Source organism: Anomaloglossus baeobatrachus, chromosome 4, assembly GCF_048569485.1.
Source record: "Anomaloglossus baeobatrachus isolate aAnoBae1 chromosome 4, aAnoBae1.hap1, whole genome shotgun sequence".
Taxonomy (NCBI): Eukaryota; Metazoa; Chordata; class Amphibia; order Anura; family Aromobatidae; genus Anomaloglossus; species Anomaloglossus baeobatrachus.
Genome location: NC_134356.1, coordinates 665,373,662 through 665,401,243, shown reverse-complemented (window position 1 = coordinate 665,401,243; position 27,582 = coordinate 665,373,662). Strand labels below are relative to the sequence as shown.

The following is a 27,582-nucleotide window of genomic DNA, read 5'->3' as shown; positions in this document are numbered from 1 at the left end:
ATTCTTGTACATAGGTGGCAGTATTATAGTAGTTATATTCTTGTACATAGGGGGCAGTATTATAGCAGTTATATTCTTGTATATAGGAGCAGTATTATAGTAGTTATATTCTTGTACATATGAGCTGTATTATAGTAGTTATATTCTTGTACATAGTGGGCAGTATTATAGTAGTTATATTCTTGTACATAGGGCCAGTATTATAGTAGTTATATTCTTGTATATAGGGGGCAGTATTATAGTAGTTATATACTTGTATATAGGGGGCAGTATTATAGTAGTTATATTCTTGTACATAGGGGCAGTATTATAGTAGTTATATTCTTGTACATAGGGGCAGTATTATAGTAGTTATATTCTTGTACATAGGAGCAATATTATAGTAGTTATATTCTTGTACATAGGGGCAGTATTATAGTAGTTATATTCTTGTATATAGGGGGCAGTATTATAGTAGTTATATTCTTGTACATAGGGGGCAGTATTATAGTAGCTATATTCTTGTACATAGGGGCAGTATTATAGTAGTTATATTCTTGTACATAGGGGGCAGTATTATAGTAGTTATATTCTTGTACATAGGGGCAGTATTATAGTAGTTATATTCTTGTACATAGGGGCAGTATTATAGTAGTTATATTCTTGTACATAGGAGCAATATTATAGTAGTTATATTCTTGTACATAGGGGGCAGTAATATAGTAGTTATATTCTTGTATATAGGGGGCAGTATTATAGTAGTTATATTCTTGTACATAGGAGGCAGTATTATAGTAATTATATTCTTGTACATAGGAGCAGTATTATAGTAGTTATATTCTTGTACATAGGGGCAGTATTATAGTAGCTATATTCTTGTACATAGGGAGCAGTATTATAGTAGTTATATTCTTGTACATAGGGGCAGTATTATAGTAGCTATATTCTTGTACATAGGGAGCAGTATTATAGTAGTTATATTCTTGTACATAAGGGCAGTATTATAGTAGTTATATACTTGTATATAGGGGGCAGTATTATAGTAGTTATATACTTGTATATAGGGGGCAGTATTATAGTAGTTATATACTTGTACATAGGGGGCAATATTATAGTAGTTATATTCTTGTACATAGGGGGCAGTATTATAGTAGTTATATTCTTGTACATAGGGAGCAATATTATAGTAGTTATATTCTTGTACATAGGGGGCAGTAATATAGTAGTTATATTCTTGTACATAGGGAGCAATATTATAGTAGTTATATTCTTGTACATAAGGGCAGTATTATAGTAGTTATATACTTGTATATAGGGGGCAGTATTATAGTAGTTATATACTTGTATATAGGGGGCAGTATTATAGTAGTTATATTCTTGTACATAGGAGGCAGTATTATAGTAATTATATTCTTGTACATAGGAGCAGTATTATAGTAGTTATATTCTTGTACATAGGGGCAGTATTATAGTAGCTATATTCTTGTACATAGGGGCAGTATTATAGTAGTTATATTCTTGTACATAGGGGCAGTATTATAGTAGTTATATTCTTGTACATAGGGGGAGTATTATAGCAGTTATATTCTTGTACATAGGGGGCAGTATTATAGTAGCTATATTCTTGTACATAGGGGCAGTATTATAGTAGCTATATTCTTGTACATAGGGGCAGTATTATAGTAGTTATATTCTTGTACATAGGAGCAGTATTATAGTAGTTATATTCTTGTACATAGGGGCAGTATTATAGTAGTTAAATTCTTGTACATAAGGGCAGTATTATAGTAGTTATATTCTTATATATAGGAGCAGAATTATAGTAGTTATATTCTTATATATAGGGGGCAGTATTATAGTAGTTATATTCTTGTACATAGGAGCAGTATTATAGTAGTTATATTCTTATATATAGGGGGCAGTATTATAGTAGTTATATTCTTATATATAGGAGCAGTATTATAGTAGTTATATTCTTATATATAGGGGGTAGTATTATAGTAGTTATATTCTTGTATATAGGGGCAGTATTATAGTAGTTATATTCTTGTACATAGGGGCAGTATTATAGTAGTTATATTCTTATATATAGGGGGCAGTATTATAGTAGTTATATTCTTGTATATAGGGGGCAGTATTATAGTAGTTATATTCTTGTACATAGGGGCAGTATTATAGTAGTTATATTCTTGTACATAGGGGGCAGTATTATAGTAGTTATATTCTTGTATATAGGGGGCAGTATTATAGTAGTTATATTCTTGTATATAGGGGGCAGTATTATAGTAGTTATATACTTGTATATAGGGGGCAGTATTATAGTAGCTATATTCTTGTACATAGGGAGCAGTATTATAGTAGTTATATTCTTGTATATTGGGGCAGTATTATAGTAGTTATATTCTTGTACATAGGGGGCAGTATTATAGTAGTTATATTCTTGTATATAGGGGGCAGTATTATAGTAGTTATATTTTTGTACATAGGAGCAGTATTATAGTAGTTATATACTTGTATATAGGGGGCAGTATTATAGTAGTTATATTCTTGTATATAGGGGGCAGTATTATAGTAGTTATATTCTTGTACATAGGGGGCAGTATTATAGTAGTTATATTCTTGTACATAGGGAGCAGTATTATAGTAGTTATATTCTTGTACATAGGGGCAGTATTATAGTAGTTATATACTTGTATATAGGGGCAGTATTATAGTAGTTATATTCTTGTACATAGGGGGCAGTATTATAGTAGTTATATTCTTGTACATAGGGGCAGTATTATAGTAGTTATATTCTTGTACATAGGGCCAGTATTATAGTAGTTATATTCTTGTATATAGGGGGCAGTATTATAGTAGTTATATACTTGTATATAGGGGGCAGTATTATAGTAGTTATATTCTTGTACATAGGGGCAGTATTATAGTAGTTATATTCTTGTACATAGGGGCAGTATTATAATAGTTATATTCTTGTACATAGGAGCAATATTATAGTAGTTATATTCTTGTACATAGGGGCAGTATTATAGTAGTTATATTCTTGTACATAGGGGCAGTATTATAGTAGTTATATTCTTGTATATAGGGGGCAGTATTATAGTAGTTATATTCTTGTACATAGGGGGCAGTATTATAGTAGTTATATTCTTGTACATAGGGGCAGTATTATAGTAGCTATATTCTTGTACATAGGGGCAGTATTATAGTAGTTATATTCTTGTACATAGGGGGCAGTATTATAGTAGTTATATTCTTGTACATAGGGGCAGTATTATAGTAGTTATATTCTTGTACATAGGGGCAGTATTATAGTAGCTATATTCTTGTACATAGGGAGCAGTATTATAGTAGTTATATTCTTGTACATAGGGGGCAGTATTATAGTAGTTATATTCTTGTACATAAGGGCAGTATTATAGTAGTTATATACTTGTATATAGGGGGCAGTATTATAGTAGTTATATACTTGTATATAGGGGGCAGTATTATAGTAGTTATATACTTGTACATAGGGGGCAGTATTATAGTAGTTATATTCTTGTACATAGGGGGCAGTATTATAGTAGTTATATTCTTGTACATAGGGAGCAATATTATAGTAGTTATATTCTTGTACATAGGGGGCAGTAATATAGTAGTTATATTCTTGTATATAGGGGGCAGTATTATAGTAGTTATATTCTTGTACATAGGAGGCAGTATTATAGTAATTATATTCTTGTACATAGGAGCAGTATTATAGTAGTTATATTCTTGTACATAGGGGCAGTATTATAGTAGATATATTCTTGTACATAGAGGGCAGTATTATAGTAGTTATATTCTTGTATATAGGGGCAGTATTATAGTAGTTATATTCTTGTACATAGGGGCAGTATTATAGTAGTTATATTCTTATATATAGGGGGCAGTATTATAGTAGTTATATTCTTGTATATAGGGGGCAGTATTATAGTAGTTATATTCTTGTACATAGGGGCAGTATTATAGTAGTTATATTCTTGTACATAGGGGGCAGTATTATAGTAGTTATATTCTTGTATATAGGGGGCAGTATTATAGTAGTTATATTCTTGTATATAGGGGGCAGTATTATAGTAGTTATATACTTGTATATAGGGGGCAGTATTATAGTAGCTATATTCTTGTACATAGGGAGCAGTATTATAGTAGTTATATTCTTGTATATAGGGGCAGTATTATAGTAGTTATATTCTTGTACATAGGGGGCAGTATTATAGTAGTTATATTCTTGTATATAGGGGGCAGTATTATAGTAGTTATATTTTTGTACATAGGAGCAGTATTATAGTAGTTATATACTTGTATATAGGGGGCAGTATTATAGTAGTTATATTCTTGTATATAGGGGGCAGTATTATAGTAGTTATATTCTTGTACATAGGGGGCAGTATTATAGTAGTTATATTCTTGTACATAGGGAGCAGTATTATAGTAGTTATATTCTTGTACATAGGGGCAGTATTATAGTAGTTATATACTTGTATATAGGGGGCAGTATTATAGTAGTTATATTCTTGTACATAGGGGCAGTATATTAGTAGTTATATTCTTGTACATAGGGGCAGTATTATAATAGTTATATTCTTGTACATAGGAGCAATATTATAGTAGTTATATTCTTGTACATAGGGGCAGTATTATAGTAGTTATATTCTTGTACATAGGGGCAGTATTATAGTAGTTATATTCTTGTACATAGGAGCAATATTATAGTAGTTATATTCTTGTACATAGGGGCAGTATTATAGTAGTTATATTCTTGTATATAGGGGCAGTATTATAGTAGTTATATTCTTGTACATAGGGGGCAGTATTATAGTAGTTATATTCTTGTACATAGGGGCAGTATTATAGTAGCTATATTCTTGTACATAGGGGCAGTATTATAGTAGTTATATTCTTGTACATAGGGGGCAGTATTATAGTAGTTATATTCTTGTACATAGGGGCAGTATTATAGTAGTTATATTCTTGTACATAGGGGCAGTATTATAGTAGTTATATTCTTGTACATAGGAGCAATATTATAGTAGTTATATTCTTGTACATAGGGGGCAGTAATATAGTAGTTATATTCTTGTATATAGGGGGCAGTATTATAGTAGTTATATTCTTGTACATAGGAGGCAGTATTATAGTAATTATATTCTTGTACATAGGGGGCAGTATTATAGTAGTTATATTCTTGTACATAGGAGGCAGTATTATAGTAGTTATATTCTTGTACATAGGAGCAGTATTACAGTAGTTATATTCTTGTACATAGGGGCAGTATTATAGTAGCTATATTCTTGTACATAGGGAGCAGTATTATAGTAGTTATATTCTTGTACATAGGGGCAGTATTATAGTAGCTATATTCTTGTACATAGGGGGCAGTATTATAGTAGTTATATTCTTGTACATAGGGGGCAGTATTATAGTAGTTATATTCTTGTACATAGGGGGCAGTATTATAGTAGCTATATTCTTGTACATAGGGGCAGTATTATAGTAGTTATATTCTTGTACATAGGAGCAGTATTACAGTAGTTATATTCTTGTACATAGGGGCAGTATTATAGTAGCTATATTCTTGTACATAGGGAGCAGTATTATAGTAGTTATATTCTTGTACATAGGGGCAGTATTATAGTAGCTATATTCTTGTACATAGGGGGCAGTATTATAGTAGTTATATTCTTGTACATAGGGGGCAGTATTATAGTAGTTATATTCTTGTACATAAGGGCAGTATTATAGTAGTTATATACTTGTATATAGGGGGCAGTATTATAGTAGTTATACATACCTCCCAACCGTCCCGGATACAGCGGGACAGTCCCTCTTCTGAGCCTTTGATCCCGGGTCCCGCCCGTGAGGCTGTTTATCCCGGGCTCCACCCACCCACTGTAGCCCCGCCTCGCTGTTTCTCCCTTCTATTCATTACAGAGCCGACCGCGCACCTACTCCTGTGACTGCTGCTGAGGTATGAATCACCCCCTGCAGCAGAGCGACCCCTCCCTGCAGCAGAGCGACCCCTCCCTGCAGCAGAGCGACCCCTCCCTGCAGCAGAGCGACCCCTCCCTGCAGCAGAGCGACCCCCCCCTCCCCCAGAGCCGACCCCCCCAGTCCTGGAGCCTGCGTTTGTCTGCAGCTGTTCTCTGATTCCCCCTGTGCGGCTTCTCACTGCTGCAGACACACGGGGAGTCAGGACGCTGAGGAGACCGTGCAATCAGCACTTCTCTCTCCTGCAGATAGCACTGGCCAGTAATAACCTATGCAGCAGAGTGACATCTGCAGGCTTCTATTAGCTTACCATCAGTGGTCTCCTGCCTGTGGAGCTGCTGGGTCCTAGCTTCCCAACAGCTTCAGCTCTGCTTTATCCTGGCTGCCCTACCAGTTAAAGGGAACATGTCAGCAGAAATTTCACAATGAAAGTAATAGATTCCCCTCTGCAGCTCCTGGGCTGCATTCTGGAAAGGTTCCTGTTGTTATTGTGCCCCCTTTGAGACCTACAAAAATACTTTATGAAGTCTTACCTTTTTGTATGCAAATGTGTTTTTATGGTCACGGGGGCGGGCTGTCTGGCGTCCGTTATTCCCCCTCCTGCCGCTTTACGCAGTCCCCCATTGCTCATTTCCATACATGAGGACGCCTTCCTCATGTAACTGTCCTCCCGAAGATTTGCGCATGTGAACGCTTTTTCAGGTGATTGCGCAGGCGCGAGATTATGGGCGGCGCTGTGATTGTCATCAACAGCGTTAACCAAGTACCCGCCCATAATCTCGTGCCCGCACTTTTCCCTCTGACTCCACCGTTATGCGCAAGTGCTGGCCATATGAACCATGTTACCTATTACCCGCTTGCACGAGATTATGGGCGGGTACTTGGATGACTTTGCTGATGACAATCACAGCGCCGCCCATAATCTCGCGCCCATGGTAATAGGTAACGTGGTTCATATGGCCAGTGCTTGCGCATAACGGTGGAGGCAGAGTGAGAAGCGCGGGCACGAGATTATGGGCAGGTACTTGGATGACGCTGCTGATGACAATCACAGCGCCCGCCCATAATCTCGCGCCCATGGTAATAGGTAACATGGTTCATATGGCCAGTGCTTGCGCATAACGGTGGAGGCAGAGTGAGAAGCGCGGGCACGAGATTATGGGCAGGTACTTGAATGACGCTGCTGATGACAATCACAGCGCCGCCCATAATCTCGCGCCCATGGTAATAGGTAACGTGGTTCATATGGCCAGCGCTTCTGCATAGCGGTGGAGGCAGAGTGAGAAGCGCGGGCACGAGATTATGGGTGGGTACTTGGATGACGCTGCTGATGACAATCACAGCGCCGCCCATAATCTCGCGCCTGCGCAATCACCTCAAAAGCGTTCACACTTTGCACAGTGCTCACTCCCGCGAGAGTGGCACTGGGCATGCACAAAACTTCAGGAGGACAGTTACATGAGGAAGGCGTCCTCATGTATGGAAATGAGCAATGGGGGACGGCGTACAGCGGCAGGAGGGGGAATAACGGACGCCAGACAGCCCGCCCCCCGTGACCATAAAAACAGATTTGCATACAAAAAGGTAAGACTTCATAAAGTATTATTTTAGGTCTCAAAGGGGGCACAATAGCAACAGGAACCTTTCCAGAATGCAGCCCAGGAGCTGCAGAGGGGAATCTTTTATTTTTTTTGCTAAATTTCTGGTGACAGTTTCCCTTTAAAGGGAACCTATCAGGTGCAATCTGCACTCAGAGCCAGGAGCAGTTCTGGGTGCATATTGCTAATCCCTCCCTAACTGTCCCTGTATACACCAGCATAGATAAAGGCATCTATAGAAAAAGTATTTTAAAGAGCTTATATCTTATGCTAATTAGCGCGGGGACTAGTCCCAAGGGCGTTACTTCACTTGGCAGGTCGGCTCACATAGCGTGTTAGTACTCACACAGGGGCGTAATAACATGCTAACATGCTATGCGAGCCGACTAGCCAAGTGAAGTAACGCCCTTGTGACTAGTCCCCCGCGCTCATTAGCATAAGATATAAGATCTTTAAAAATATTTGTTCCTGATCTCTTTATCTATGCTAGTGTATACAGGGACGGTTTAGGCAGGGATTAGCAATATGTACCCAGAACTGCTCCTGGCTCTGAGTGCAGATTGCACCTGACAGGTTCACTTTAAAGGGAACCTGTCACCAGATTTGGGGCCTATAAGCTGCGGCCACCACCAGTGGGATCTTATATACACATTCTAACATGCTGCATACCTCCCAACCGTCCCGGATACAGCGGGACTTTCACGCTTTACGTTGTTTGTCCCGTTGCCACGGGCGGGACGGCCGGCTCCCGGCTCCGCCCACCCACTCTCTCTCCGCCTCCCTGCTTTTCCCTCCTACCATCCTAGTAGACGTGGCATAGAGAGGAGCGCTGCCTGTGCTGCTGCTGGTACAGTAAACTAATCTCCCCAGCGCTGATTTCCCTCCCTCCCCCCCTCACCCCCCGGCCGGAGCCTGTCTGTGCGGTCGGCCGGCCGCCTGTCTCTGCGGTCGGCCGGCCGCCTATCTGTGCGGTCGGCCCGCCACCTGTCTGTGCGGGCGCCCCCCCTGCCGCCTGTCTGTGCGGGCGCCCCCCTGCCGCCTGTCTGTGCGGGCGCCCCCCTGCCGCCTGTCTGTGCGGGCGCCCCCCTGCCGCCTGTCTGTGCGGGCGCCCCCCTGCCGCCTGTCTGTGCGGGCGCCCCCCGCCGCCTGTCTGTGCGGGCGCCCCCCTGCCGCCTGTCTGTGCGGGCGCCCCCCTGCCGCCTGTCTGTGCGGGGCGCCCCCCTGCCGCCTGTCTGTGCGGGCGCCCCCCGCCGCCTGTCTGTGCGGGCGGCCCGCCGCCTCATTGTGCGGGCAGCCGGCCGCCTCTCTGTGCGGGCGGCTGGCCGCCTCTCTGTGCGGGCGGCCCGCCGCCTGTCTGTGAAGGCGGCCGGCCGCCTGTCTGTGAAGGCGACCGGCCGCCTCACTGTGCGGGCGACCGGCCGCCTCACTGTGGCTGCCTGCGTGTCCGTGCTGGAGGCCCGCCGGCTGCCTGCGTGTCCGTGCTGGAGGCCCGCCGGCTGCCTGCGTGTCCGTGCTGGAGGCCCGCCGGCTGCCTGCGTGTCCGTGCTGGAGGCCCGCCGGCTGCCTGCGTGTCCGTGCTGGAGGCCCGCCGGCTGCCTGCGTGTCCGTGCTGGAGGCCCGCCGGCTGCCTGCGTGTCCGTGCTGGAGGCCCGCCGGCTGCCTGCGTGTCCGTGCTGGAGGCCCGCCGGCTGCCTGCGTGTCCGTGCTGGAGGCCCGCCGGCTGCCTGCGTGTCCGTGCTGGAGGCCCGCCGGCTGCCTGCGTGTCCGTGCTGGAGGCCCGCCGGCTGCCTGCGTGTCCGTGCTGGAGGCCCGCCGGCTGCCTGCGTGTCCGTGCTGGAGGCCCGCCGGCTGCCTGCGTGTCCGTGCTGGAGGCCCGCCGGCTGCCTGCGTGTCCGTGCTGGAGGCCCCGACGGCTGCCTGCGTGTTTGTGCTGAATGGGTGTGGATGGGGAGTGGATATGGGCGTGACTGTGAAATGGGTGTGGTTAGGGGGCGTGGCCTAAAAATTTGCCGCGGCGCGCTACGCGCGCCGCAAACTTTCTCCATCTTTTCCTTCTTTAAAAGTTGGGAGGTATGGTTATATACTTGTATATAGCGGGCAGTATTATAGTAGTTATATACTTGTACATAGGGGGCAGTATTATAGTAGTTATATTCTTGTACATAGGGGGCAGTATTATAGTAGTTATATTCTTGTACATAGGGAGCAATATTATAGTAGTTATATTCTTGTACATAGGGGGCAGTAATATAGTAGTTATATTCTTGTATATAGGGGGCAGTATTATAGTAGTTATATTCTTGTACATAGGAGGCAGTATTATAGTAATTATATTCTTGTACATAGGAGCAGTATTATAGTAGTTATATTCTTGTACATAGGGGCAGTATTATAGTAGATATATTCTTGTACATAGAGGGCAGTATTATAGTAGTTATATTCCTGTACAGAGGAGGCAGTATTATAGTAATTATATTCTTGTACATAGGAGCAGTATTATAGTAGCTATATTCTTGTACATAGGGGGGCAGTATTATAGTAGTTATATTCTTGTACATAGGGGGCAGTATTATAGTAGTTATATTCTTGTACATAGGGGGCAGTATTATAGTAGTTATATTCTTGTACATAGGTGGCAGTATTATAGTAGTTATATTCTTGTACATAGGGGGCAGTATTATAGCAGTTATATTCTTGTATATAGGAGCAGTATTATAGTAGTTATATTCTTGTACATATGAGCTGTATTATAGTAGTTATATTCTTGTACATAGTGGGCAGTATTATAGTAGTTATATTCTTGTACATAGGGCCAGTATTATAGTAGTTATATTCTTGTATATAGGGGGCAGTATTATAGTAGTTATATACTTGTATATAGGGGCAGTATTATAGTAGTTATATTCTTGTACATAGGGGCAGTATTATAGTAGTTATATTCTTGTACATAGGGAGCAGTATTATAGTAGTTATATTCTTGTACATAGGGGCAGTATTATAGTAGTTATATTCTTGTACATAAGGGCAGTATTATAGTAGTTATATACTTGTATATAGGGGGCAGTATTATAGTAGTTATATACTTGTATATAGGGGGCAGTATTATAGTCAGTTATATTCTTGTACATAGGGGGCAGTATTATAGTAGTTATATTCTTATACATAGGGGCAGTATTATAGTAGTTATATTCTTGTACATAGGGAGCAATATTATAGTAGTTATATTCTTGTACATAGGGGGGCAGTAATATAGTAGTTATATTCTTGTATATAGGGGGCAGTATTATAGTAGTTATATTCTTGTACATAGGAGGCAGTATTATAGTAATTATATTCTTGTACATAGGGGCAGTATTATAGTAGATATATTCTTGTACATAGAGGGCAGTATTATAGTAGTTATATTCCTGTACAGAGGAGGCAGTATTATAGTAATTATATTCTTGTACATAGGAGCAGTATTATAGTAGCTATATTCTTGTACATAGGGGGCAGTATTATAGTAGTTATATTCTTGTACATAGGGGGCAGTATTATAGTAGTTATATTCTTGTACATAGGGGGCAGTATTATAGTAGTTATATTCTTGTACATAGGTGGCAGTTATATTCTTGTACATAGGGGGCAGTATTATAGCAGTTATATTCTTGTATATAGGAGCAGTATTATAGTAGTTATATTCTTGTACATATGAGCTGTATTATAGTAGTTATATTCTTGTACATAGTGGGCAGTATTATAGTAGTTATATTCTTGTACATAGGGCCAGTATTATAGTAGTTATATTCTTGTATATAGGGGGCAGTATTATAGTAGTTATATACTTGTATATAGGGGGCAGTATTATAGTAGTTATATTCTTGTACATAGGGGCAGTATTATAGTAGTTATATTCTTGTACATAGGGGCAGTATTATAGTAGTTATATTCTTGTACATAGGAGCAATATTATAGTAGTTATATTCTTGTACATAGGGGCAGTATTATAGTAGTTATATTCTTGTATATAGGGGGCAGTATTATAGTAGTTATATTCTTGTACATAGGGGGCAGTATTATAGTAGCTATATTCTTGTACATAGGGGCAGTATTATAGTAGTTATATTCTTGTACATAGGGGGCAGTATTATAGTAGTTATATTCTTGTACATAGGGGCAGTATTATAGTAGTTATATTCTTGTACATAGGGGCAGTATTATAGTAGTTATATTCTTGTACATAGGAGCAATATTATAGTAGTTATATTCTTGTACATAGGGGGCAGTAATATAGTAGTTATATTCTTGTATATAGGGGGCAGTATTATAGTAGTTATATTCTTGTACATAGGAGGCAGTATTATAGTAATTATATTCTTGTACATAGGAGCAGTATTATAGTAGTTATATTCTTGTACATAGGGGCAGTATTATAGTAGCTATATTCTTGTACATAGGGAGCAGTATTATAGTAGTTATATTCTTGTACATAGGGGCAGTATTATAGTAGCTATATTCTTGTACATAGGGAGCAGTATTATAGTAGTTATATTCTTGTACATAAGGGCAGTATTATAGTAGTTATATACTTGTATATAGGGGGCAGTATTATAGTAGTTATATACTTGTATATAGGGGGCAGTATTATAGTAGTTATATACTTGTACATAGGGGGCAATATTATAGTAGTTATATTCTTGTACATAGGGGGCAGTATTATAGTAGTTATATTCTTGTACATAGGGAGCAATATTATAGTAGTTATATTCTTGTACATAGGGGGCAGTAATATAGTAGTTATATTCTTGTACATAGGGAGCAATATTATAGTAGTTATATTCTTGTACATAAGGGCAGTATTATAGTAGTTATATACTTGTATATAGGGGGCAGTATTATAGTAGTTATATACTTGTATATAGGGGGCAGTATTATAGTAGTTATATTCTTGTACATAGGAGGCAGTATTATAGTAATTATATTCTTGTACATAGGAGCAGTATTATAGTAGTTATATTCTTGTACATAGGGGCAGTATTATAGTAGCTATATTCTTGTACATAGGGGCAGTATTATAGTAGTTATATTCTTGTACATAGGGGCAGTATTATAGTAGTTATATTCTTGTACATAGGGGGAGTATTATAGCAGTTATATTCTTGTACATAGGGGGCAGTATTATAGTAGCTATATTCTTGTACATAGGGGCAGTATTATAGTAGCTATATTCTTGTACATAGGGGCAGTATTATAGTAGTTATATTCTTGTACATAGGAGCAGTATTATAGTAGTTATATTCTTGTACATAGGGGCAGTATTAGTATAGTAGTTAAATTCTTGTACATAAGGGCAGTATTATAGTAGTTTATATTCTTATATATAGGGAGCAGAATTATAGTAGTTATATTCTTATATATAGGGGAGCAGTATTATAGTAGTTATATTCTTGTACATAGGAGCAGTATTATAGTAGTTATATTCTTATATATAGGGGGCAGTATTATAGTAGTTATATTCTTATATATAGGAGCAGTATTATAGTAGTTATATTCTTATATATAGGGGTAGTATTATAGTAGTTATATTCTTGTATATAGGGGCAGTATTATAGTAGTTATATTCTTGTACATAGGGGCAGTATTATAGTAGTTATATTCTTATATATAGGGGGCAGTATTATAGTAGTTATATTCTTGTATATAGGGGGCAGTATTATAGTAGTTATATTCTTGTACATAGGGCAGTATTATAGTAGTTATATTCTTGTACATAGGGGGCAGTATTATAGTAGTTATATTCTTGTATATAGGGGCAGTATTATAGTAGTTATATTCTTGTATATAGGGGGCAGTATTATAGTAGTTATATACTTGTATATAGGGGGCAGTATTATAGTAGCTATATTCTTGTACATAGGGAGCAGTATTATAGTAGTTATATTCTTGTATATTGGGGGCAGTATTATAGTAGTTATATTCTTGTACATAGGGGGCAGTATTATAGTAGTTATATTCTTGTATATAGGGGGCAGTATTATAGTAGTTATATTTTTGTACATAGGAGCAGTATTATAGTAGTTATATACTTGTATATAGGGGGCAGTATTATAGTAGTTTATATTCTTGTATATAGGGGTATTATAGTAGTTATATTCTTGTATATAGGGGGCAGTATTATAGTAGTTATATTTTTGTACATAGGAGCAGTATTATAGTAGTTATATACTTGTATATAGGGGGCAGTATTATAGTAGTTATATTCTTGTATATAGGGGGCAGTATTATAGTAGTTATATTCTTGTACATAGGGGGCAGTATTATAGTAGTTATATTCTTGTACATAGGGAGCAGTATTATAGTAGTTATATTCTTGTACATAGGGGCAGTATTATAGTAGTTATATACTTGTATATAGGGGCAGTATTATAGTAGTTATATTCTTGTACATAGGGGGCAGTATTATAGTAGTTATATTCTTGTACATAGGGGCAGTATTATAGTAGTTATATTCTTGTACATAGGGCCAGTATTATAGTAGTTATATTCTTGTATATAGGGGGCAGTATTATAGTAGTTATATACTTGTATATAGGGGGCAGTATTATAGTAGTTATATTCTTGTACATAGGGGCAGTATTATAGTAGTTATATTCTTGTACATAGGGGCAGTATTATAATAGTTATATTCTTGTACATAGGAGCAATATTATAGTAGTTATATTCTTGTACATAGGGGCAGTATTATAGTAGTTATATTCTTGTACATAGGGGCAGTATTATAGTAGTTATATTCTTGTATATAGGGGGCAGTATTATAGTAGTTATATTCTTGTACATAGGGGGCAGTATTATAGTAGTTATATTCTTGTACATAGGGGCAGTATTATAGTAGCTATATTCTTGTACATAGGGGCAGTATTATAGTAGTTATATTCTTGTACATAGGGGGCAGTATTATAGTAGTTATATTCTTGTACATAGGGGCAGTATTATAGTAGTTATATTCTTGTACATAGGGGCAGTATTATAGTAGCTATATTCTTGTACATAGGGAGCAGTATTATAGTAGTTATATTCTTGTACATAGGGGGCAGTATTATAGTAGTTATATTCTTGTACATAAGGGCAGTATTATAGTAGTTATATACTTGTATATAGGGGGCAGTATTATAGTAGTTATATACTTGTATATAGGGGGCAGTATTATAGTAGTTATATACTTGTACATAGGGGGCAGTATTATAGTAGTTATATTCTTGTACATAGGGGGCAGTATTATAGTAGTTATATTCTTGTACATAGGGAGCAATATTATAGTAGTTATATTCTTGTACATAGGGGGCAGTAATATAGTAGTTATATTCTTGTATATAGGGGGCAGTATTATAGTAGTTATATTCTTGTACATAGGAGGCAGTATTATAGTAATTATATTCTTGTACATAGGAGCAGTATTATAGTAGTTATATTCTTGTACATAGGGGCAGTATTATAGTAGATATATTCTTGTACATAGAGGGCAGTATTATAGTAGTTATATTCCTGTACAGAGGAGGCAGTATTATAGTAATTATATTCTTGTACATAGGAGCAGTATTATAGTAGCTATATTCTTGTACATAGGGGGCAGTATTATAGTAGTTATATTCTTGTACATAGGGGGCAGTATTATAGTAGTTATATTCTTGTACATAGGGGGCAGTATTATAGTAGTTATATTCTTGTACATAGGTGGCAGTATTATAGTAGTTATATTCTTGTACATAGGGGGCAGTATTATAGCAGTTATATTCTTGTATATAGGAGCAGTATTATAGTAGTTATATTCTTGTACATATGAGCTGTATTATAGTAGTTATATTCTTGTACATAGTGGGCAGTATTATAGTAGTTATATTCTTGTACATAGGGCCAGTATTATAGTAGTTATATTCTTGTATATAGGGGGCAGTATTATAGTAGTTATATACTTGTATATAGGGGCAGTATTATAGTAGTTATATTCTTGTACATAGGGGCAGTATTATAGTAGTTATATTCTTGTACATAGGGAGCAGTATTATAGTAGTTATATTCTTGTACATAGGGGGCAGTATTATAGTAGTTATATTCTTGTACATAAGGGCAGTATTATAGTAGTTATATACTTGTATATAGGGGGCAGTATTATAGTAGTTATATACTTGTATATAGGGGGCAGTATTATAGTAGTTATATACTTGTACATAGGGGGCAGTATTATAGTAGTTATATTCTTGTACATAGGGGCAGTATTATAGTAGTTATATTCTTGTACATAGGGAGCAATATTATAGTAGTTATATTCTTGTACATAGGGGGCAGTAATATAGTAGTTATATTCTTGTATATAGGGGGCAGTATTATAGTAGTTATATTCTTGTACATAGGAGGCAGTATTATAGTAATTATATTCTTGTACATAGGGGCAGTATTATAGTAGATATATTCTTGTACATAGAGGGCAGTATTATAGTAGTTATATTCCTGTACAGAGGAGGCAGTATTATAGTAATTATATTCTTGTACATAGGAGCAGTATTATAGTAGCTATATTCTTGTACATAGGGGGCAGTATTATAGTAGTTATATTCTTGTACATAGGGGGCAGTATTATAGTAGTTATATTCTTGTACATAGGGGGCAGTATTATAGTAGTTATATTCTTGTACATAGGTGGCAGTATTATAGTAGTTATATTCTTGTACATAGGGGGCAGTATTATAGCAGTTATATTCTTGTATATAGGAGCAGTATTATAGTAGTTATATTCTTGTACATATGAGCTGTGTTATAGTAGTTATATTCTTGTACATAGTGGGCAGTATTATAGTAGTTATATTCTTGTACATAGGGCCAGTATTATAGTAGTTATATTCTTGTATATAGGGGGCAGTATTATAGTAGTTATATACTTGTATATAGGGGGCAGTATTATAGTAGTTATATTCTTGTACATAGGGGCAGTATTATAGTAGTTATATTCTTGTACATAGGGGCAGTATTATAGTAGTTATATTCTTGTACATAGGAGCAATATTATAGTAGTTATATTCTTGTACATAGGGGCAGTATTATAGTAGTTATATTCTTGTATATAGGGGGCAGTATTATAGTAGTTATATTCTTGTACATAGGGGGCAGTATTATAGTAGCTATATTCTTGTACATAGGGGCAGTATTATAGTAGTTATATTCTTGTACATAGGGGGCAGTATTATAGTAGTTATATTCTTGTACATAGGGGCAGTATTATAGTAGTTATATTCTTGTACATAGGGGCAGTATTATAGTAGTTATATTCTTGTACATAGGTGGCAGTATTATAGTAGTTATATTCTTGTACATAGGGGCAGTATTATAGTAGTTATATTCTTGTACATAGGGGCAGTATTATAGTAATTATATTCTTGTACATAGGAGCAGTATTATAGTAGTTATATTCTTGTACATAGGGGCAGTATTATAGTAGTTATATTCTTGTATATAGGGGCAGTATTATAGTAGTTATATTCTTGTACATAGGGGCAGTATTATAGTAGTTATATTCTTGTACATAGGGGCAGTATTATAGTAGTTATATTCTTGTACATAGGGGCAGTATTATAGTAATTATATTCTTGTACATAGGGGCAGTATTATAGTAGTTATATTCTTGTGCATAGGGGGCAGTATTATAGTAGTTTTATTCTTGTACATAGGGGCAGTATTATTGTAGTTATATTCTTGTACATAGGGGCAGTATTATAGTAGTTATATTCTTGTACATAGGGGCAGTATTATAGTAATTATATTCTTGTACATAGGGGCAGTATTATAGTAGTTATATTCTTGTGCATAGGGGGCAGTATTATAGTAGTTATATTCTTGTACATAGGGGCAGTATTATTGTAGTTATATTCTTGTACATAGGGGCAGTATTATAGTAGTTATATTCTTGTACATAGGGGCAGTATTATAGTAGTTATATTTTTGTACATAGGGGCAGTATTATAGTAGTTATATTCTTGTGCATAGGGGGCAGTATTATAGTAGTTATATTCTTGTACATAGGGGCAGTATTATAGTAGTTATATTCTTGTACATAGGGGCAGTATTATAGTAGTTATATTCTTGTACATAGGGGGCAGTATTATAGTAGTTATATTCTTGTACATAGGGGCAGTATTATAGTAGTTATATTCTTTCTGACCGTTCTCTTCTATAATCAGGTCTCTTGGATGAGCGCTCGGTTTTCTGTGTGACCACAGATCAGAGCGGAGATCTTTACTGTTCTTGGACGGGTGACGTCAGGACCGGGGACTCTGCGTCTCTGCTGGATCTCACTAAGTAAGTGCGGTGACGTCATGAGAAGCCACCCGTACGTGTCGGGATTATAATCCCTGTTTTCCTTCCTCCAGTCCCCAGGAGCCTCCTCTGGTCTTCACTATTCCTCCCGGTCAGAATTGGCTGCTGATCAATCGGGAAAAACTGGTGAAGTTAAAAGAGTATCTGATCACAGTCACCGCCGGAGGGAAGAGCATGAGGATGAATTTCACCTACAGCGGAGATGGCCATCATTGTAAGTATTGGGTTGTCAATGTCAGACACACTATATCATGCTCTGTACTGGAGATTTCAGCTCTGAAGCCTGCAGAATTGTGAATGCAGCTCTGAGTTATAATCAGGACCAGTACTGGATAATTATTGCGGTTCATTAATCCCCATAATTTCTCGCAGCCAGACCTCCGCTGCTTAATGCTTCCATCTCCGGAAGTGATAGTTTGGAGATTTCCTGGAAGCATCCGGAGGACGAGGTGTTGGAGGACCCGCACCCACCAGTGGAGCTGAAGTATCGCATAGTGGGGGCTCACAACTGGACGCAGGTCAGTAGTGATGGGGCTTGAGACCATTTCTGAGATGGGTGTGGTGATAGGGTTTGGTGTTAACTTCATTTTACTGGAATATCCCTTTAAATCCAGCATTAACCAAGACAATCTGACTCATCTACTACACTAGACCACCAGGGAAACTGTCAGTAACCCATTCAATACTCTAAATAACTACAGAACCTATCAGTAAACACTCCTCTACTCTAGACCTCCAGGGAAACTAACATTAACCCCTCCATTTATAATTGACCCCTCCACTACTCTAGACCACCAGGGAAACTGTCCAGCTTCCACTACCAAGGATACTTTACTCAACGTCACCAGTATTCTAGACCACCAGGAAAAATGCCATCAACCCATCCAATACTCTAGATCAAAATAAAATCTATCAGTAACACGCTTCTACACTAGACCACCAGGGAAACTGTTATTAATGCTTGCACTATCAATGAAACTTTACGTAACATCACCACTACTCTAGACCACCAGGAAAACTGCCATCAACCTATCCATTACTCTAAATTACTATAAAATCTATCAGTAAATACTCCACTACTCTAGACCACCAGGGAAACTGCCATTAACCCATCAAATATTCTAGACCACTATAGAACCGAACCTATCAGTAAACACTTCACTATAGACCTCCAGGGAAGCTGCCATTAACCTCTCTATTTATAATTGACCCCTCCACTACTCTAGACCACCAGGGAAACTGTCTATAACGCTTCCACTACCAAGGAAACTTTACTCAACGTCACCAGTATTCTAGACCACCAGGTAAAAAACTGCCATCAACCCATCCAGTACTCTAGACCACTATAAAATCTATCAGTAAACACTCTACTACTCTAGACTACCAGGGAAACTGTCATTAATGCTTACACTATCAATGAAACTTTACGTAACATCACCACTACTCTAGACCACCAGGGAAACTGCCATTAACCCATCAAATATTATAGACCAGTATAGAACCGAACTTATCGGTAAACACTCCACTACTCTAGACCACTGGGGAAACTGCCATCAACCCATCCAATGCTCTAGACCACTATAAAATCTATCAGTAAACACTCTACTACACTAGACCACCAGGGAAACTGCCATTAACCCATCAAATAGTCTAGACCACTATAGAACCGAACATATCGGTAAACACTCCACTACTCTAGACCACTCGGGAAACTGCCATCAATCCAGCCAATACTCTAAACCACTATTAACCTATTAGTAAACGCTCCACTTCTCTAGACCACCAGGAACACTGCTATCAATCCATCCAATACTCTAGACCACTATAAAACCTATCAGTAAACACTCCACTACTCTAGACCACCAGGGAAACTGCCATCAATCCATCCAATATGGTAGACCACTATATAACCTATCAGTAAACAGTCCATTACTCTAGACCACCAGGGACATTGTCGTTAACGCCTTCACTATGAAGGAAACTTTACACAACGTCGCCACTACTCTAGACTACCAGGGAATCTATATCAGCTACACTACTTTATTACTACTAGGGAAACTGTTCTTAAATCCTCCACTACTCTAGGCCACCATGGAAACTGCCATTAAACCTCTATTTATAATTAACCTCTCCACTACACCACACCACCGGGGAAACCATCATTAGTCCCTTCACTATTGTAGACCACCAAGGGAACTATAATTAACCCTTCCACCACTCTAGACCACTAGGGAAAGTGTAGATAACTCCTCTACTTCCATAGACCATCATGGAAATTGTTGATATCCCCTCCACTACTCTTGACTACAGGAAAATTGGCAGTTATCTCTAGACCATCAGGGAAATCATAATTATTGCTTGCATTACTCTTGACCACCAGGGATATTGTCATTAACCCTCTATTAGTCAGGGTTTTTTTAGAGTCATAAATATAAGACAATTTCACAAATCGCGGAGCTTTCCCTCGTCCATTACTTGTCATATATGAGCTCCTGTGCCATCGGGTCATTACGGCTCTGTCTCCGCTGCTCTGGTGGAATAACAGAATATATCGTTCTGATCCGGAAATAACAGGTAGAAAGCGATGACCTGGAGATAAATAAGTATGTACTGGAGGAAGCGGCGCCGTTCACAGAGTATGAGTTCCAGATCCGATATCTACCGGACGGAGAGAAGAAAGGAAGTGCGTGGAGCAGGAGCCACGTCCTGTGGAGTCCTGAAATGGGTGAGAAACACAGACTGATGTCATCCCCTTCCATCACCCTACACAGGCATCATGGAGGCCACCACTTGCCTCATACATGGCGCCTCCTCATTCTTCTGCCTCCTTCTTCCTCCTTGTGAGGTCACTTGTCGTTTCCACTCGTCATCTTCACTCGTCATTTCTACTTGTCCTTTCAATTTGTCGTCTCCACTTGTCGTCTCCACTTGTCGTCTCCACTTGTCGTCTTCACTTGTCGTCTCCATTTGTTGTCTTCACTTGTCGTTTTCACTTGTCGTCTCCACTTGTCATCCACACTTGTCGTCTTCACTTGTCGTCTCCACTTGTCGTCTCCACTTGTCGTCTTCACTTGTCGTCTCCACTTGTCGTCTTAACTTGTCGTCTCCACTTGTCGTCTTCACTGGTCATCTTCACTTGTCATCTCCACTCGTCATCTTCACTCGTCATCTCCACTTGTCCTTTCAAGTTGTCATCTTCACTTGTCATCTCCACTTGTCCTTTCAATTTCTCGTCTTCACTTGTCATCTCCACTTGTTGTCTTCACTTATCGTCTTCACTTGTCGTCTTCACTTGTCGTCTCCACTTGTCGTCTTCACTTGTCGTCTCCACTCGTCGTCTTCACTCGTCATCTCCACTTGTCCTTTCAAGTTGTCATCTTCACTTGTCATCTCCACTTGTCCTTTCAATTTGTTGTCTTCACTTGTCATCTCCACTTGTTGTCTTCACTTGTCGTCTCCACTTGTCGTCTCTACTTGTCGTCTCTACTTGTCGTCTCCCCTCATCGTCTTCACTCATCATCTCCACTTGTCCTTTCAATTTGTCGTCTTCACTTGTCATCTCCACTTGTCGTCTTCACTTGTCATCTCCACTTGTCATAAAACTTGTCGTCTCCGCTTGTCGTCTCTGCTTGTCGTCTCCGCTTGTTGTCTCCACTTGTCGTCTCCACTTGTCGTCCCCACTTGTCGTCTCCATTTGTCCTTTACAATTGTCGTCTACACTTATCGTCTCCACTTGTCGTCTTCACTTGTCGTCTTCACTTGTCATCTCCACTTGTCATCTCCACTTGTCGTCTCCACTTGTCATCTCCACTTGTCATCTCCACTTGTCATCTCCACTTGTCGTCTCCACTTGTCATCTCCACTTGTCGTCTCCACTTGTCGTCTTCACTTGTCATCTCCACTTGGCATCTTCTCTTGTCGTCACTACTTGTCATCTCCATTTGTCATAAAACTTGTCGTCTTCACTTGTCGTCCACACTTGTCGTCTCCACTTGTCGTCTCCACTTGTCCTTTCCACTTGGCGTCTCCACTTGGCGTCTCCACTTGGCGTCTCCTCTTGTCGTCTCCACTTGTCGTCTCCACTTGTCCTTTCCACTTGTCGTCTCCACTTGTTGTCTTCACTTGTCCTCTCCACATGTCATCTCCGCTTGTCCTTGCCACTTGTCCTCTTCATTTGTCCTCTCCAGTTATCGTCTCCACTTGTCGTCTTCACTTGTCGTCTTCACTTGTCATCTACACTTGTCGTCTTCACTTGTCCTCTCCACTTGTCGTCTCCACTTGTCATCTCCACCTGTCGTCTCCACTTGTCGTCTTCACTTGTCCTCTCCACTTATCATCTACACTTGTCGTCTTCACGTGTCCTCTCCACTTGTCATCTACACTTGTCGTCTTCACGTGTCCTCTCCACTTATCGTCTACACTTGTCGTCTTCACTTGTCCTCTCCACTTGTCATCTCCACTTGTCGTCTCCACTTGTCATGTTCACTTGTTGTCTTGACTTGTCGTCTCCACTTGTCGTCTCCACTTATCGTCTCCACTTGTCATGTTCACTTGTCATCTTCACTTGTCGTCTTCACTTGTCCTCTCCACTTGTCGTCTCCACTTGTCGTCTCCACTTGTCGTCTCCACTTGTCGTCTTCACTTGTCATCTCCACTTGGCATCTTCTCTTGTCGTCACTACTTGTCATCTCCATTTGTCATAAAACTTGTCGTCTTCACTTGTCGTCCCCACTTGTCGTCCCCACTTGTCGTCCACACTTGTCGTCTCCACTTGTCGTCTCCACTTGTCCTTTCCACTTGGCGTCTCCACTTGGCGTCTCCACTTGGCGTCTCCTCTTGTCGTCTCCACTTGTCGTCTCCACTTGTCCTTTCCACTTGTCGTCTCCACTTGTTGTCTTCACTTGTCCTCTCCACATGTCATCTCCGCTTGTCCTTGCCACTTGTCCTCTTCATTTGTCCTCTCCAGTTATCGTCTCCACTTGTCGTCTTCACTTGTCGTCTTCACTTGTCATCTACACTTGTCGTCTTCACTTGTCCTCTCCACTTGTCGTCTGCACTTGTCATCTCCACTTGTCATCTCCACCTGTCGTCTCCACTTGTCGTCTTCACTTGTCCTCTCCACTTATCATCTACACTTGTCGTCTTCACGTGTCCTCTCCACTTATCATCTACACTTTTCGTCTTCACGTGTCCTCTCCACTTATCATCTCCACCTGTCGTCTCCACTTGTCGTCTTCACTTGTCCTCTCCACTTATCATCTACACTTGTCGTCTTCACGTGTCCTCTCCACTTATCGTCTACACTTGTCGTCTTCACTTGTCCTCTCCACTTGTCCTCTCCACTTGTCATCTCCACTTGTCGTCTCCACTTGTCATGTTCACTTGTCGTCTTCACTTGTCGTCTTCACTTGTCCTCTCCACTTGTCGTCTCCACTTGTCGTCTCCACTTGTCGTCTCCACTTGTCATCTCCACTTGTCATGTTCACTTGTCGTCTTCACTTGTCGTCTCCTCTCGTCGTCTCCACTTGTCAACTTCACTGGTCACCTCTCATTTTCACCTCTCAGCCCCTAATGGAAGCTGCGATGTGTGGCAGAGTCTGGAGGAGGACGAGTCTTCTCTTCTGGTGATGTGGAAGGTAAAGCCGAATACAAAGTCTCCCCTGCGCACAGCTGTGCGGCCAGGAAACCTGAAGAACTCCTCCTCCATTATCTGAGACGCTGGCTGAATGTTCAGACTCCTTCTCTTTATCTCTGCAGGCTCTGGAGCAGCGCTCTGCCAGGGGCAAGGTCCAGTACGAGGTGACGTCAGTGCGCGGAGGCCACAGCACCACCCAGGAGGTGCCATGTTGTGGCCTTGTCCTCCCTGCACAGTCCTCACAAGTGTGCGTCACTGCCAGGAACTCCAAGGGAGTGGGACCCCCGGCATGTGTGGCCCCCCTGTGTACAGGTGACAATACTGATCCAAATACTGCCCTGTCACCCCTCCTGTCACTGTACATTGCCCTGTTATTCCTCCTGTCACTGTACATTGCCCTGTTATTCCTCCTGTCACTGTACATTGCCCTGTTATTCCTCCTGTCACTGTACATTGCTGCCATTTCTCCTGTCACTGTACATTGCCCTGTTATTCCTCCTGTCACTGTACATTGCTGCCATTATCCTGTGACTGTACATTGCCCTGTTATTCCTCCTGTCACTGTACATTGCTGCCATTTCTCCTGTGACTGTACATTGCCTTGTTATTCCTCTTGTCACTGTACATTGCCCTGTTATTCCTCCCGTCACTGTATATTGCTGTCATTCCTCCTGTGACTGTACATTGCCCTTTTATTCCTCCTGTCACTGTACATTGCTCTGTTATTCCTCTTGTCACTGTACATTGCCCTGTTATTCCTCCCGTCACTGTATATTGCTGTCATTCCTCCTGTGACTGTACATTGCCCTGTTATTCCTCCTGTCACTGTACATTGCCCTGTTATTCTTCCTGTCACTGTACATTGCTCTGTTATTCCTCCTGTCACTGTACATTGCCCTGTTATTCCTCCTGTCACTGTATATTGCCCTGTTATTCCTCCTGTCACTGTATATTGCCCTGTCTGTTATTCCTCCTGTCACTGTACATCTTCTTTTATGGTCATTCTTTTCCTTACAGAAATGGTAAATGAAAACGTTTCTGACTGTAAAGTCCGGGGAGACTCATCTGGAAAAGTCACAGTTTTGTGTGATGGCCGTGTGACACCTGATGATGTCCTGAGCTACGTAATGGAGTGGAGAGAGCTGAGAGAGGATGAGGCACCCCTGTTGCACTGGACCAGACGCCGGGCGCTCAGTGAGGCGGTGGAGCTTCCAGGTGGGGGTTCACACATCTCTGTCATTACCTCTCTGTGTTACCTTTATGCAGTGACTGTGACCTGGTGTGGGACCTCTGCGCAGTGACTGTGACCTGGTTTGGGACCTCTGCGCAGTGACTGTGACCTGGTGTGGGACCTTTATGCAGTGACTGTGACCTGGTCTGGGACCTTTGCGCAGTGGCTGTGACCTGGTCTGGGGCCTCTGCGCAGTGACTGTGACCTGGTCTGGGGTCTCTGCGCAGTGACTGTGACCTGGTCTGGGGCCTCTGCGCAGTGACTGTGACCTGGTGTGGGACCTCTGCGCAGTATCTGTGACCTGGTGTGGGACCTCTGCGCAGTGACTGTGACCTGGTGTGGGACCTCTGCGCAGTGACTGTGACCTGGTGTGGGGCCTCTGCGCAGTGACTGTGACCTGGTGTGGGACCTTTGCGCAGTATCTGTGACCTGGTGTGGGACCTCTGCGCAGTGACTGTGACCTGGTGTGGGACCTCTGCGCAGTATCTGTCACCTGGTGTGGGACCTCTGCGCAGTATCTGTCACCTGGTGTGGGACCTCTGCGCAGTATCTGTCACCTGGTGTGGGACCTCTGCGCAGTATCTGTCACCTGGTGTGGGACCTCTGCGCAGTGACTGTGACCTGGTGTGGCACCTCTGCACAGTGGCTGTGATATGGAGCTGAATTGTGGTAATATAAGTTTTCTGTATGGCACTGTATATTACCATTGTATAGCGGTATTAAATGGGCATTTGTTTATTGCATAGTTGTTGTTATTATTATGCGGTTATTATTGTGGTATAACTTGGCACAGTGCGGCGGTATTATTTGAGTATTGTATAGTGGTAATATATCCATGATTGTTAAGGACAGAGCCAAGTTTTCTTGGCTTAGAATGAACTAGCAGGCCATATATTACAACATCTTTTTCCATTCTTCAAGAATGACGTCTTTTAGGGCCTGGATTCTTGGGTGGAGACGGATAACTTGTCTCTTTAGAACGCCCCATAGATGTGACATTTGGCCACTGAATCATCTTCACTCTCTTCTTCTTCAGAAATAAATGTACTGCTCTTTAGTGAATGAAGATTACTCCGTGCCCTTGGTAGACGTGCACTTTTCCAATCTAACAATGATCCATATCGGAAGAACAGTGGCCAAGTGTCTACTGATCTGAACCCAACCTATGGGAAACTCTGAAGAGTTAAGTCAAGGGCGCAGAACATCTTTTGGTCCAAGGGCCGCATTGCCATACTGAGCTAATCCCAAGGGCGACAAAAAATGTAAAGGGACACTTATACAAATACATCACCAGAACCACCATCAGTACATTAATACATCACCAGAGCCAAATTTATTGAGTATTTGAGGATGATTTGCAGAGATTATGCTAAGTTTATAATCTAAAAAAAATAAGTTAACATATGCTAACTTACACTGAGTTTTGGAGCAGAATCTCACCAAATCCTCCTTATAATCTCAAAATTCTAAATTTAGAGGATTTTTGAGTTTTAAAATAGCCATGAAGCACGATTTGGATTGCTGCGTGAGTAGATGATTAGAACCACGTTAGTACATGAATACAGTGCCAGAACCACCGTTAGTACAAGAATGCAGCGCCAGAATCACCATCAGTATATGAATGCAGAAGTAAAACTATTGTCAGTACATGAATAGTTCACCAGAACCACTTTCATTACATGAATGCAGTGCCAGAACCTTCGTCAGTACATGACTGCAGCACTAGAACCATCATCAGTACATGAATTCAGCACCAGAGCCAACATCAGTACATGAATAAATCACCAAGCTTAGTACTTTGATCAATTGCAATGTCAGGTCAGCACCATGTACAATTTTATTGCATGAACCTACAACTCCTAGTATGCCTTTAACAATGATCAGTAGATACTGGGAGATGTTGTTTACAGTCACCATCAGACTGTGGACCATACAGGAACCACAATACTGATAAGGTGCAAGAAAAATCACAAATAACATTTGCATCTAGGTACCATATAGATGACATCTTCTCTAATTGGAGTTGTTCCCATGTCTTTTGTCTCCATGTAGTACAGTTGCAATTATGAGAATTCATGTGCATAGCACGTCTCTGCAGACTTCACTCTTCTTCGTCTTCAGCAGCACTTTGTGACATGGTGCCCTTAAAAATAAAAGTTGCCCCATAGACAAAAATACCTCCCTTACTGTGAATAAATAATTGTTGTGCTTCCTGCACAAAATATGCTCCCCACACTGCTCCTCTCATTAATGTACCCCCACATTGCCCCTCTCCATGTTCCCCCCTCACAGTGCACCTCTCCATAATTTCCCCCACACTGCCACTCTCCATAATATCACCCACACTGCCCCTCTCCATAATATCCCCCCACACTGCCTCTCTCCATAATGCCCCCCACCTTGCCCATCTCCATAATGTTCCCCTCACACTGCCCCTCTCCATAATATCCATCCACACTGCCCCTCTCCATAATATCCACCCACACTTCCCCTCGCCACAATATCTACCCACACTTCCCCCTATATAATATCCTCCCACACTTGCCCTCTCCATAATATCCACCCACACTTCCCCTTTCCATAAAATCCACCCACACTGCCCTTCTCTTTAATATCCCCCACATTGCCCCTCTCCATAATGTTCCCCCTCACCCTGCCCCTCTCCATAATATTCCCCCCACACTGCTCTGCCCCTCTCCATAATATCCACCCACACTGCCCCATCCATAATATCTTCCCACACTGGTACTTTCCATAATATTCCCCCATACTGCCCCTAT

The 27,582-nt window shown here is 40.6% G+C and overlaps 1 protein-coding gene across 2 annotated transcripts in view; it reads left to right on the top strand.

Annotated features, from left to right (window-relative positions):
* IL27RA (interleukin 27 receptor subunit alpha) overlaps positions 1-27,582 on the top strand; it is a 57,261-nt gene that overhangs the window by 14,554 nt on the left and 15,125 nt on the right. For both annotated transcript variants that reach the window (XM_075346642.1, XM_075346641.1), the window contains exons 3-9: positions 17,801-17,918; positions 17,990-18,150; positions 18,309-18,454; positions 20,511-20,661; positions 23,502-23,572; positions 23,694-23,883; positions 24,589-24,786. In XM_075346642.1, coding sequence (XP_075202757.1) covers positions 17,801-17,918; positions 17,990-18,150; positions 18,309-18,454; positions 20,511-20,661; positions 23,502-23,572; positions 23,694-23,883; positions 24,589-24,786 — 1,035 coding nt within the window. The remainder of the gene's footprint in view (positions 1-17,800; positions 17,919-17,989; positions 18,151-18,308; positions 18,455-20,510; positions 20,662-23,501; positions 23,573-23,693; positions 23,884-24,588; positions 24,787-27,582) is intronic.